Here is a 14,330-nt window from a genome sequence, read left to right on the forward strand (position 1 = left end):
ATGTGCTGATGGTTCTGCAGCCTACTTTGAAATGAATAAAAAAATAAGATATATTGGGACTTCACTGGTGGCACAGTGGGTAAGAAATTACTGCCCAATGCAGGGGACATGGGTTCAATCCTTGATTTGGGAAGATCCCACATGCCTTGGAGCAACGAAGCCCGTGTGCCACAACTACTGAGCCTGTGCTCTAGAGCCTGGGAATTGCAACTGCTGAGCCTGAGAACTGAAACTACTGAAGCCCATGTGCCCTAGAGTCCATGCTCTACAACAAGAAAAGCCACCATGGCGAGAAGTCCACATACCACAACAAAGAGGAGCCCTTGTTTGCTGCAACTGGAGAGAGCACGTGAGCAGTGACAAAGATCCAGTGCAACCAAAAATAATAAATAAAAAAATTTTAAATGTTATATTTCCTGGGCAGATAACTTCAGTGATTAGCAGAGGGTGATGTACAATAAACAGATGCTCCACAGTGAAAGAAATCCAGACCCTGCGACAGGATGGTGGCCCTGTGGTGGGCCCCTGGGTCGAAGCCAGGCTAGAGGAGCAGAATGGGAAAGGAGTGATAAGCTTGGGCTTCTTTTCACCTTTACAAATTAGAAACTGAAGCCCCGAAAGGTTAAGTACTTACCCAAGGTCACACAGTAAATGGCAGAACTGAGATTTGGAAGCTGGTTTGGCCATCTTCAAAAAATACATGATCAACTACAATGTGTCTCACTCCAGTATTCTTGCCTGGAGAATCCCAGGGACAGAGGAGCCTGGCGGGCTATGGTCCACAGGGTTGCAAAGAGTTGAACACGACTGAGGCGACTTAGCAGCAGCAGTCCCTGTTTTCTCGTGTGTGGGGAGATATTACATGGGACACGGTTGCCACTATCTGTAGACATTTCTAATCAACAGAGTGCTTTCTTATGTCACTCAGCAACCACCACACTCAATTTCTCAAATTCCAGTATTGCTTTTTGCGGCTTGGTGCTGAACACGTAACAGCACTGAATCCCACTATTCGCTCAGTTCGTCGTCAGTGAGCTTCGTACTAAGTGACAATTAGCTGGTGAGGGTAATATTTATCCTGACGTATTTGAGGATTCGTTGAAAGCATTCCCGCTGCCCCCAAATATCAACGTTTCTAATTTACTTCTGTTATATCATTTAACCAGGGCTTCTGTGGTAGCTCAGTAGTAAAGAACCCACCTGCCATTGCAGGACACTCAGGAGTTGTGGGTTCAATTCCTGATCCAGGGGGAATCCCACGTGCTGCAGAGCAACTAAACCCATGTGCCAAAACTACTGAGCCTGTGCTCTAGAGCCCAGGAGCCGAAACTACCAAGTCTACCTGCCACCACTACTGAAGCCCGTGTGCCCTAGAGCCTGTGCTCCGCAATGAGAGATGAGCCCCTGCTCGCCGCAAGTAGAGAAAAGTCCTCACAGCAACGGAGACCCAGCTCAGCCATAAATAAATCAATACAATTATTTTTTCTAAAAGATTCTGAGTATGATTCTAACTAAAGAAATCATGGACTTTCTCTGAGATGGTTTCCTCCTCTGTAACATGAAAATGATAATCAGATCTACCCCACAATTGTTACTGAGGATCAAATGACACTGTGGATCTGTTTCCACAATGTTTGTCGTTTCTACCATCAACACCTTGTTGGAAGGCACCTGCACATCAGGCTTCTAACAGCTCTTCAGTTACAGTGTTACTTTTTATAATCAGGCTTAATTAGCTCATAAAAGATGAGCATCCTGATAGTGCCTGCAATCTTAATTTCCCAATCTTGCTTTATAGCTCGATAACCTTATTTGTCTCCTGATATTCTCGCTTGTCGCCTTTGCTATCTGAAAAATCAGTCTTTTCCCAAGACACCAAACAACGGGGAAAACAGCATCTACCTACTCCTCCAGGGAGGACCAGGTTAATGACCTTGGAAAGTCATAGGAGTTTTGTTAAATTATCATTATCAAGCAGCCCAAAAAAAGAAAGTGTTTAGAGTTGGATGATATAGCAGTTAAGAGCCAGGGTTCTGGACTGGGATGGCAGGTTCAAATCTTGCTCCCACCTCACCTACAAAATGATATAATGATAGTAACTCTCCCTTATTCCATTATATTTTAAATCACCTAATTTTGTATGTACAAAAGAGAGCACATGGGCAAAAGTACAGAGAGCAGTAGGTACAAAACACTCCACATGGGTTGGCCATAAGCACAAAGCCGACCCAGGTTCAGAAATACAAAACCACAGAAACCTGGGGATGCAGAAGCTCACAGCGGTAGACACCCATGACCCTTCCCAGGAAGTCCGTGCGTTTTCTCCACTTCTCCTTCTTCCCCTGATTGCCCACTTTCCTGCACCCGCACCCTCCAAACTGAGGCCACGTAGTGGGCCAACCAAGAGGGCTGCTCCAACCTCCAGCAAGGTGGTTTGCGGAAAGTAGGCAAGTAGAAAGTGGAAAGACAACTGAATTAAGTGATAAACTCAGTTGATAAACTAAGTTGATAAAGAAAAAAAGAAAGTAAAACCTCAGGAAAGGAGTTTGGCTTCATGCATTCAGGGCAATAAAAACTTTCGCCTGGCTCATCTCAATAATGTTGGTCCTTAGAATTCAACTGGAGGAAATAATGCAAAATGGAGGAAAAACTATACCTAAGAAGATACCATTATTTTTTAAACAGCTTTATAGACGTATAAGTCACCTTTTTAAAGTGTATAATTCAGCGGGTTTTTTTCTTTTGTATACTCATAGAGTTGTACGAGCATCACTACTACCTAATTTGAAAACATTTTCATTAACCCCCAAAATAAATCCTCCCTCTCTACAGACCCTAGCAACCATTAATCTACCTTTTTTTGTTTCTTAAAGCATTATTTTTAATGACTAAAAGAAAAATTGAATAAAATATACTTGATATTATTGAATAACATAAAGGTAAGTTAAATTATGATAAATCCATTCAGTAAAATATTATATAGCTTTAGAAATCATTAAAGACTATATCAAAAGGCAAACTCTCTATGTTACAACATTTAAAAAATTTTTTTTCTAAAGATAACAAAATGGTGAACATACTCTGATCTCAACTAGAGTATATTCTGGTTTATGTGTGAAGAGATTGGTAGAAATGTGCAGAAATTTAAATGACCATGTTAGGATACTTAGATTGTGGATGCTTTTTCTTCAGCCTTTAAATATTCTCTGACATTTTATACTTTTTAACAAATGGGATTTTTAGAAAATCTATTTAAAATGATTGGAATAGACAATACATTGTAGGGCACAGCCAGACAGCAGGCCAGCCCCATGAATTGGATCCAGTTCTTACCTAACAAATCTTGCTAGCATATGTTCCCACCAGCAACTAAGAGCCCGAGGCCACAGAAGTCCCACCTTATCAGGACTGCCTGACCTTTCACACTACAGACATTCAGGCCTTCACCCTTTGGCCCTCTTGTCTGTCAGCCAACCCTTTCCATACCCTCCAATCCAGAACTCAGTCCTTAACTCCAGTCCTCTTACTTATCAGGCATAACAATGACTGGGCCAATTTCCTGCTATTAACATATCTTCTGTGGCTCCAAGTCCTTCTGATCCCAACCGTTGTACATTCTCCTTAGGAGTTGAATACTAAGAAAATCGGTGGAAACAAAATAGAGTCATGTCTCAGCAAACTCCAGGAGATGGTGAAGGACAGGGAGGCCTGGTGTGCTGCAGTTCTTCAACTGGTTCCACTAAAATGAAGTGAGTCAGACACGACTTAGTGACTGAACAACAACAGTACAACAGTATTGGTGGGGGACTGGTTAAGGACCCCCAAATGTTATGAGCGTGGAAAAGCCTTCATTCAAAGCGCATCTCAGGGACTTCCTGGAAACTCAGTGGTAAAGAATCCACCTGCCAATGCAGGAGACATAGGTTTGATCACTGGTCTGGGAAGATCGCACATGGCACAGAGCAACTAAGCCCTCGAGCCACAACTACTGAGCCTTTGCTCTAGAGCCCGAGAGCTGCAAATACTGAAACTCCTAGAGCCCATGCTCTGCAATGAGAAGCCACTGTAATGAGAAGCCCACCAACTGCAACTAGAGAGTAGCCCCCACTCGCCACAACCAGAGAAAAGCCCCTGCAAGAATGAAGACCTGGCACAGCCAAAGTAACAAATAAATAAAATCTTTAAAAGATTAAAAAAAAAATCTTACATCTCATTAGATATCATAGAGTACATGCTGGCGTGAAACCCTATAAACACTGAGTCAGAGGATGCTTAAGTCTCTTATATAAAATGATGTAGTAATGTGTATATAACTTGGTAATCCTCCTATATACTTTCAATCATCTCTACATTACTTATAATACCCAATAAATGCTATATAAATAGTTGCCAGTACTCAACAAATTCAAGTTTTGCTTGTTGGAACCTTCTATATTTCTTTTCTGAATATTTTCTACACTAGTTGGGATGAATTTGACTGAATGCAGAACCTGAGGATACAGAGAGCCAACTACAACAAGCAAGTCTCTTCCCACCCTATATTCCCACTTCCTAGAGAAACAGCTCATTTAGACTACCACGCCCTTCCTGTTACATCGATCACCTCCCTCTCTTCTCTGTCAACCAGGAACAGAGAATTAACATTGACACCCCACCACTACACACACACACACACACAACCCCAGGCACACTCACTCTTTATCCATAACCTCCTTCTCGTTCTCCTTTTCTCCCCGCCTCCAGCCCCCACACTGCACACATCCTCTGCTGCGGTAGCCCTGGCCATGCCCCAGGACTGCTACTCCTTTGGTTGGTCCACTATCAACACTCTGAAGGCACAGAGTCCAACCTTGTCTCCAGAGCAAAGTACTCCCCAGGCACTCTGCGCCTCCCAGCATCTGCCTCACCCAGACTTACCACCAGACCCAAAAGGGAAAAGAAAGGATCGCAGAAGTCCAGTCTGCAGTGAGGCCAGCTGGATCGGCAGCCTTCTAATAAGGACGTTCAGCTGTGCTCGCTGAGCACCTACCATGTGGCCGGAACCGTGTTGGTTTCAGAAATTCAGAGATGGTTGAAACTAATCACTCACCTTGAGACACTCACAGCAGAAGTGTTGCCCAACACAGGTTCACTTGCCTGACCCGCAGTGAGGCCAGACAAACTGCGACGTGGGAATGTGGGACAGAGAAAGGTTTATTATAAGGGCCATGCAAAGAGAGTGGGTGGCCGATAGTCAAGAGACCCAGTGGTCTTTTGATGGTTTTGGGAAAGAGTTTTTAAAGGCAAAATAAGCGGTGAAGTTTGTAGGGTGTGTGACTTTCTTCTAATTGGTTGGTGGTCAGGTAACAGGGCGGTACTCCAGCAATTTTGTTGTCATTGTTGATCAGTACACAAATCTGTACTGTACATGTTTCAGACTCTTTGTGACCCCATGGACTGTAGCATTCCAGGCTCCTCTGTCCACGGGATTTTCCAGGCAAGAATACTGGAGTGGGTTGCCACTTCCTTCTCGAGGATATCCTCTCCATTCAGGGACTGAACCCATGTCTCCTGCATTGACAGACAGATTCTTTGCCACTGAGCCTCCAGAAAACCCTACAGCTAATTACCAATCTTTTAGCTATTTCTCTTCTGCAAACCTACAATTACAATTGTCTAATCTTTTGATTTCTTTTGTTGTTCAGTCACTAAGCCATGTCCACCTCTTTGCAACCCCATGGACTGTAAGGTTGCTGCTGTGAGCTGTGTGCTATGCTGGGATTTGTGACCTCTGGAAGAGAGGATTTTGATCAGGGGCGAGAGACCAGGCTTGACCATGAGCTTTTCGTGTAACAGAATTTTATTAAAGTATAAGAGAGATAGAGAAAACTTCTAACATAGCCATCAGAAGGGGACAGAAAGAATGCCCCCTTGCTAGTTTTTTTGCAAGGTGTTTTATGTCTGTTACCAAGCTCTTAATCAGATAGGAGAGACACCGTAAGGCTGAGGGAGCTTCACCAGGCTCCTCTCCAAAACATGCATTTTAGAGACAGGATGGCACAAGGTGTGTCATCCCTGGCCATACAACAATTGACTTCAACACTGGTTTGAGCCATTATCAGCCCAAGGTTTCAGAAAAGAAAATGAGGTTAGTCTTCAGTTCAGTTCAGTCACTCAGTCATGTCTGACTCTTGGAGACCTCATGGACTGCAGCACGCCAGGCTTCCCTGTCCATCACCACCTCCCAGAGCTCACTCAAACTCATGTCCATTGAGTCGGTGATGCCATCCAACCATCTCATCCTCTGTCGTTCCATTCTCCTCCTGCCTTCAATCTTTCCCAACATCAGGGTCTTTTCCAATGAGTCAGTTCTTCGGATCAGGTGGCCAAAACACTGGAGCTTCAGCTTCAGTATCAGTCCTTCCAATGAATATTCAGGACTGATTTCCTTTAGGATGGACTGGTTGGACATCCTTGCAGTCCAAGGGACTCTCAAGTGTCTTCTCCAACACCACAGTTCAAAAAGCATCAATTCTTCTGCGCTCAGCTTTCTTCATAGTCCAACTCTCACATCCATACATGACTACTGGAAAAACGACAGCTTTGAGTAGATGGACCTTTGTTGGCAAAGTAATATCTTTGCTTTTTAATATGCTGTCTAGGTTGGTCATAGCTTTTCTTCCAAGGAGCAAGTGTCTTTTAATTTCTTGGCTGCAGTCACCATCTGCAGTGATTTTGGAGCCCCCCCCCCCAAAAAAAGTCTGTCACTTTCCACTGTTTCCCCATCTATTTGCCATGAAGTGATGGGACCAGATGCCATGATCTTAGTTTTCTGAATGTTGAGTTTTAAACCAACTTTTTCACCCTCCTCTTTCACTTGCATCAAGAGGCTTTTTACTTCTTCGCTTTCTGCCATAAGGGTGGTGTCATCTGCATATCTGAGGTTATTGATATTTCTCCCGGCAATCTTGATTCCAGCTTGTGCTTCATCCAGTCCAGCATTTCTCATTACGTACTCTGCATAAATAAGCAGGTGACAATATACAGCCTTGATGTACTCCTTTCCCGATTTGGAACCAGTCTGTTTTTCCATGTCCAGTTCTAACTGTCACTTCTTGACCTGCATACAGATTTCTCAGGAGGCAGGTCAGGTGGTCTGGTATTCCCATCTCTTTAAGAATTTTCCACAGTTTGTTGTGATCCATACAGTCAAAGGCTTTGGCGTGGTCAATAAAGCAAATTCCATGGACAGAGGAGCCTGGCAGGCTAGAGTCCGTGGGGTCGCAAAGAGTCAGACACGACTGAGCAACTGACACTACACTACTAGGTGTTTTTCTGGAGCTCTCTTGCTTTTTTGATGATCTCTGGTTCCTCTGGCTTTTCTAAATCCAGCTAGAACATCTGGAAGTTCACGGTTCATGTACTGTTGAAGTCATAGGTAGAAAATTAGTCTTAGGTGAAACCATTTTGAAGAAAGGTAGATTCCAAAGCAAATACATAAGTTCATTACTATAGTTTAAGAAAAACATTTCCATAAGAAAGACGCATTGGTCAGCTCAAGGCAGAGCCAGATGTCATTAACACATAATTAAAAGAAAGTGAAAGTGAAGTCGCTCAGTTGTGTCCTACCCTTTGCGACCCTGTGGACTGTAGCCCACCAGGCTCTTCTGTCCATGGATTCTCCAGACAAGAATATTGGAGTGGGTTGCCATTTTCTTCTCCAGGGGACCTTCCCAACCCAGGGATCGAACCCACGTCTCCTGCACTGCAGGCAGATGCTTTAACCTCTGAGCCACCAGGGAAGCCAGCCTCTTCTAATTTTGTGTAGAGAAGGGAAAAAACGTCTGCCACTTGCAGTTTATTTCCTCCTGCTACTTGAGGATCTCTGGCCTTTCTACCTGTTACCCTCTCAGACTGCAGCAAGCCAGGGTCTTCTGCACTATCTCCCCGAGTTTCCTTAAATTCACGCCCACTGAGTCAGTGATGCTTATCTAACTATCTCATCCTTTTCAGCCCCCTTCACCTTTTGTCTTCAATCTCTGTTGTTGTTCAGTCACTCAGTTGTGTCCAGCTCTTTGCGACCCCATGGACTGCAGCACACCAGGCCTCCCTGTCCTTCACTGTCTCCCAGAGCTTGCTCAAACTCAAGTTCATCGAGTCAGTGATGCCATCCAACCAGCTCCTCCTCTGTCGTCCCCTTTTCCTCCTGCCTTCAATCCTTCCCAGAATCAGGGTCTTTTCCAATGAGTTGATTCTTCACATTATGTGGCCAAACTTCTGTGCTTTGTCTAAAGTTACCATCCTCCACCTAGGTGGGGGCCTTAGCTCTGATAAAAAGACTCAAAGATATATTGTTACTATATCCCATGAGGAGGAACCAGGAATCATGGAACTATTGTTTCCTGACTGATCTTCCTTTGTTTCTACACTCCTCTACTTCTTAATTAGAAACTGTTTAAAACTACCCTTTGAAACTTAGGGAAGGTAGTCTGCCATTTTCTCCATAAGTCAGCTTTCCAAATAAAGTCATATTCCTTACCTCAACATCTCCTCTTTTGGATTCATTGGCCTGTTGTGCCATGAGCAGAGTGAGCTTGGACTTGGTAACAAAATAGAGGCTTCCTCAACAGCTCAGTGTAAAGAATCCACCTGCAATGAAGGACACACCCTTTAGCTCCCTGGGTTGGGAAAACACCCTGGGGGAGGAAGTGGCAACCCACTCCAGTATTCTTGCCTGGAGAATCCCCATGGACCGAGGAACCTGGGGGGCTACAGTCCGTGCGGTCGCAAAGAGTCGGAAACGACTGAGCGAGCACACATTTTACATAGCACATAAAGTACTATCTCATCCTCAATAAAATTTATAGCATTAAAATTTAAAACAAAAAAGAGTTAACTGATCAAAGCAGCATACACAATAACACATCTTACAAGTCTGCAAAAAAAACAAGGAATTTATAGAAATGATACTTTGGTAGGGGAAGCAGGACACATCATTCTGTACCAACAGTAGTGCCCACAGTGTGCAAAGCACTATGTAATTCACGGAGATTAAATAAGCCATGGTCTCTGCTCTGCTTGTTGCCAAAATCTTGGCTCTCTGTGCACCAATGCCAAACATAAATATGGAGACAGTTATGGAGGAGAAAGAAAGAGTGGCTGGCCACAAAGAAACGGTGGGGCCTCAAGAAACCTGCCCCACTTGGGGGTGAGTAGGCAGAGGTTACATAGTCAGGCAAGGGTGTGTGATAAGGATCTAGGCAGTAACAGTCTTGCCTTCTTTCTGCAAAAGGGTGAGGTTGTATGCAGGGTCTTAGGCGGTTGGGGCTCCTAACCTTGAGTCTCTCTGATCCCCTTAATCTTGCCTCAGATAGTTTCCTGATTGTTCCTCCCTTGATTAACAACTGTTCTGCTCTTTGGAACTCAGAGGTCATGGAGACTGGAGTTCTGACTCTAAGAAATGGGGGACAAAAAGACCTCTGTGCCCAGGAGCCCCGCAGGGCCTTGCTTGACATCTTGCTCCCAGGCACAAAACATTATTACCTAAACATAATGCAAACCGCTGGGAATACCAAGCGCCTTGAGAAGGAAAGATGAATTTAACTCTGATCCAAAGTATAAAGATCACTGGGGGTGAGATTGGGGAGTACTCTCTCTAGGGCTCTTTGGGGGTTAGGGATGTAGTAACTAAGAGCCAGAAAAATTCCAGGTGGGGCAAAAGAAGGAGTTCAGCCTTGAGCAGAAAGGGGAGGAAGCCTGCGAAGGAAGGTAGGGATCTGGGCACAAAAGTGGGTGGAACCAGTGGGCTCCGCCCCGTCTCCTCCTCTCTCCTCCTCCCCCTGCCCCAACCTACTCACTGCCGAGTGCGCCGAGACAGGTGAGGAAGTCCTAGCGCAGGTAAGAGGGCAGGAGGGTCATGCCTTTGGGGCTGGGGTCTAAGGAGGGCATCTGGCCCCTTTCTAGAACCTGTGACTCCTTTGTGTGCAGAGCTCAGGAGACTCTTGACAGGCTGCCAGGGGGTTGCTGCTGCGTTGCGAAGCAAAGAAAAGTCTTCTCCCCACCAGCCTCGGAGCCCCTTCAGTAAAAACTTCAGGCAGGACACTTGAAGTCTGAGTTTACCGAGTTAGGGCCCATAGAGGGTGGTGGGCCCTGACAGACGTGGGACGTGGAGAGTTTAAGAATTAGCTGGGCCAAGGTCCGTCGCTCAAGATCCTTGTCTGTAAGACTCTCAGGTAGTTGTATCCTGTGTGTACAGTTTTCTCCCCCTGACTGGAGGAAATGGGAAGACGGGGGTCCAATAGGATACGGCTGAGACCAGACTGAGGGCTTGGGACTGGCGGCGGGGGTGGGGGGTGGGGGGGGGTAGATTTAGAGCCAGCAAAAATAAGGGGCGTGGCCTGCCCATCACCTGGATTCCTGAGATGCCGTGGAGCACGGAGACGCCCCAGGGAGGGCCTGCCCTCTACTGGGAGCTGGAAGGCATAGAAATGTGGAGCTGGAAGAGAGATCACAGAGAAGAAAGACAAAGGAAGGAACTAGGGGTTGTGGCGCAGCAAATACCCTCACACAGGGGCTGGGAGTCAGAACTCCTGGGCTGGTCTCCTGGCTGCTCCACATATATCGATACCCTGGGATCATTCTCCTAGGTGATCCTAGAGAGAACTCCAGAGTTGGAGGGTGGGGGGGACCCTGCAGATCATTTCTTTGGGCCATTTATTTTGATTTGAGATGGAAAGAACAAAGCCAGACAGAGGTGTCTGATAGGCTTACTTGAAATCTGACCTAGCCATGATGCCAACTGCTAGTCTGGACACAACAGCTGTGTGTCTTTTTGCAGGAGCCTGGGGAGGGGCCATGGTGCCAGGCCAGCCGTGGGGGAAACTGGAGAAGCCACTTCTCTTCCTGTGCTGCACCTCCTTCCTCCTGGGGCTGGCTTTGCTGGGGATACGGCCGGACATCGCCCCTGTGGCTTATTTCTTTCTCAGTTTGGGTGGCTTCTTTTTGTTGGCCTGCCTCCTGGCCTGTGTTTTGGAATGGGGGTCTCGATCAGGGCAGACCGAGAGCCCAGGGGCCTCCAGCAATGCACGGTGAGTTGAGGGGTGGACAGGACTGGAAGAGTACACGTGGACCCATTCTCCCTTTGTGCTTCTGGCCTCCAGGCATACAGACTCTGCTTTCCCCGGTCACTGGTAGCAGGGAGTGGAGGGGTCTTTTCCTGGTAGAAGACAGAAAAGGGAAAAAAGGCTCCTTTCAGGAAGCCACTAATGGCCTTATTTCTCCCCCCTCACTCAGGGACAACGAAGCCTTTGAGGTGCCAACCTATGTTGAAGCCACAGTGATGGAGTCGCAGCCCCACCCCCAAGAGTTGGATCTACCACCCTCTTACAGCAGCGTTGTAATCCCCCCAGGACTTGAGGAGGGACAGCCTAACCATCCAGAGGAGCCCAGGAGAGCCAGATTGGACAGGCGAGTGGGCTCAGAGGGGTCTGTGACCTCAGCAAGTCCTAGAAGACCTCCAATCAGCCTGCGGCTTCGGTGGTCACGGACTGTGTCCACTGTTCCTGATCTGCAGACCTTGTGGACGCCCCCCAGATTGGAACCTCTGACTCCACCGCCTGCCTATGAAGTCAGCTGTGGTCACTCTGATGATGATGTTTTCTATGGAAACAACTGGACACCCTCCTAAAGGACTTTCCGAGGATATATCATCTTTCGGCACCAGACCCACTCATTCTTTGGACCATTGCCTCCCAGTGCCTGTCATGTGTCAGGAACTGTCCCCCCACCTGGACATCACACATGCAGGCTTTGACCCAGAGAGGAGTCGGGCTGTGGTGAGCCCTGCCCGGTTTTGAGGTGGCCCATCCCAAAGATGCAGGTGGCACCATTTGAGTCTTCAGGCAATATTCAGCAAACTACCCCATATCCAGAGTTAGATTGAGGGTGAGATGAGGAGGTGATCCAGAGAATCTAGGGAAAGAAGAAAAGAAACAATATCTGAGTGACATTCTGATGCTTCTGTTCCAGGTGCTTTGGCTCTATTAGATCACAAAAATGAGTTGTTATTGCCCTCATTTATTAAATGAGGACCCTAATGGTCAGAAAAAAAAATTGATAATTTGCACAGGAGCACTCTGCTAGTAAATGACACAAAGTCTTGAACTTTGCTCTTCAGATCTCATTGCCTCTGTCTTCTTTTTTCTCTCTCTTTTTTTTTTTTTTTTTTTTTTTTTTTGAGTTGTTTTATCTGGCACAGAATGAAGAATATAGCCCAGGAGATAGCATTTCAAATAGTTCTGAGAAACTGCTCCAAAGAGGTAGGGGGGGTAAGGTCAGTATGTATATGATTTGTTTTTTAAGTTTAATTGAGGATAATTGCTTAACAATGTTGTGTTGGTTTCTGCCATACAACGCGAATTAGCCCTAAGCACAGATATATCTCTTCTGTCTTGAGCCACCATCCCACCCCCCTAGGTTGTCACAGAGCGCCACACAGCAACTTCCCACTAGCTGTTTATTTTACACAAGATAATGTATATATTTCAGTGCTACTTTCTCAGTTCATCCCATCCTCTCCTTCCCCTGCTATGCTCACAAATTCATTCTCTACATCTGTGTCTCTGTTCCTGCCCTACAAATAGGCTCATCAGTACCATTTTTCTAGATTATGTGTGTGTGTGTGTGTGTGTGTGTGTGTGTATGTTAATATGGGCTTCCCAGGTGGCACCCGTGGTAAAGAACCTGCCTGCCAATGAAGGGAGACACAAGAGATGCAGGTTCAATCCCTGGGTCGGGAAGATTCCCCTGGAGAAAGGCATGACAACCCACTCCAGTATTCTTGCCTGGAGAATCCCATGGACAGGAGCCTGACAGGCTACAATCCATAGAGTAGCAGAGTCAGACACAACTGAAACTACTTAGCATGCTCAAACATGCATTAATAGTATTTGTTTTTCTCTTTCTGATTTACTTCACTCTGTGTAACAGGCTCTAGGTTTATCTACCTCAGTTTGTATTTTCAGTACAAGGCAACAGAAGCCAGTTCCCCCAAGCATCTCTGTCCTGTCTTGGTCAGTGGCTGGTGAGGGGGTGGAGGACTTCCTGTATACAGAATGGGGGACCACTTGTGTCTGCAGACAGGATGGACTGAGTGTACCAGGAGTGAACCAGTCTCCTAGAGGAGCAGAGGGAATTGCAACTGTGATGGTCCCTGTTCCAGAAAGGGAGCAATTCCAGCATGGTGGTGCTGGGGGGCTGGAGTGAAAGTGAAAGTCGCTCAGTCGTGTCAGACTCTGCGACCCCATGGACCATACAGTCCATGGAATTCTCCAGGCCATAATACTTAAGTAGGTAACCTTTCCCTTCTCCAGGGGATCTTCCCAACCCAGGGACTGAACCCAGGTCTCCCACACTGTAGCGGATTGTTTATCAGTTGAGCCACATGGGAAGCCTAAGAACACTGGAGTGGGTAGCCTATCCCTTCTCCAGTGGATCTTCCGGACCCAGGAGTCATACCCGGGTCTCCTGCATTTCAGGTGGATTCTTTACCAACTGAGCTATTAGCTGGGCTGGAGAGCAGTTCCCAATGCAGGGTCCCCATCTGATGGGAAGCAGTGGGTTAAACCGCCCCAGGGGGAGAGACTTCTGATTTTCAGGATGGGTGGATATGATGATCAACCCGACCTTCTTGTTGAGAGGTGGTGGAATATCTTCTTAGAAAGTGAAAGTCGCTCAGCCGTGTCTGACTCTTTGCGACCCCGTGGATTGTAGCCTACCAGGCTTCTCCGCCCATGGGATTTTCCAGGCAACAGTACTGGAGTGGGTTGACACTTCCTTCTCCAGGGGATCTTCCTGACCCAGGGATGAACCCGGGTCTTCCGCGTTGTAGGCAGACGCTTTTACCGACTGAGCCACCAAGGAAGTCGAATATCTAAGGATCTCTCATAAATCATCTATAATATGAGGCACTGGAGCCACTTGAGTGCTGTCTCCGATTCCTTCAGCCTCACCCCTGCGCTGTGACGCTGGGTTTTACCCCAGGCTCCCTGACCAGCTTCCTCAGATCCAAACAGAACGCCAGCTTCTCCGTAATCACGGGCTGAGCCTGTAACACAGGTTTGAGCCCGAGGGAGCTGCTCAACCATCGCTGACCCACGTTTCTCACTCTTTGCGCGGGGAATCCGTCTAGCGACTTCCAGTGCTTTCCTTGTCTTCCCTACCCCGGTTCCAACAGTTCAATAAGTTGAAAAGTCCGGCCACACCCATCTCCACAGAGTTCTCTCAATTCGCGGGTGAGGAGAGGTGGGCGGTGCCGGGGAGGGAGCTGTGATTTCCGCGGGAACCGTCGACCA

General features: G+C 46.7%; 1 protein-coding gene across 7 annotated transcripts; it reads left to right on the forward strand.

Moving 5' to 3' along the window:
- The first annotated feature begins 9,801 nt into the window (after positions 1 to 9,801).
- On the forward strand, positions 9,802 to 12,196 carry TMEM139 (transmembrane protein 139). Of its 7 annotated transcripts, none has more exons than XM_065938954.1 (4): positions 9,802 to 9,876; positions 9,967 to 10,214; positions 10,817 to 11,066; positions 11,272 to 12,196. In XM_065938954.1, exons 3-4 carry the CDS (start codon positions 10,834 to 10,836, stop codon positions 11,663 to 11,665), a joined length of 627 nt encoding a protein of 208 aa, XP_065795026.1. In that variant the 5' UTR covers positions 9,802 to 9,876; positions 9,967 to 10,214; positions 10,817 to 10,833; the 3' UTR covers positions 11,666 to 12,196. The 7 variants fall into 7 exon arrangements, with proteins under 7 accessions (XP_065795026.1, XP_065795023.1, XP_065795027.1 ...); XM_065938951.1 differs by having other exon boundaries at positions 9,967 to 10,211; XM_065938955.1 differs by having other exon boundaries at positions 9,967 to 10,174.
- Positions 12,197 to 14,330: the final 2,134 nt, after the last annotated feature.

Source organism: Muntiacus reevesi, chromosome 6 (assembly GCF_963930625.1).
Source record: "Muntiacus reevesi chromosome 6, mMunRee1.1, whole genome shotgun sequence".
Taxonomy (NCBI): Eukaryota; Metazoa; Chordata; class Mammalia; order Artiodactyla; family Cervidae; genus Muntiacus; species Muntiacus reevesi.

Excerpts from the sequence above, each read along its gene's own strand:
- TMEM139 (XM_065938950.1), top strand. The coding sequence starts at position 10,768 with ATGATGCCAACTGCTAGTCTGGACACAACAGCTGTGTGTCTTTTTGCA. Across the intron at positions 11,067-11,271 it reads GGGGCCTCCAGCAATGCACG|GGACAACGAAGCCTTTGAGG; the intron begins GTGAGTTGAGGG and ends CCCCTCACTCAG.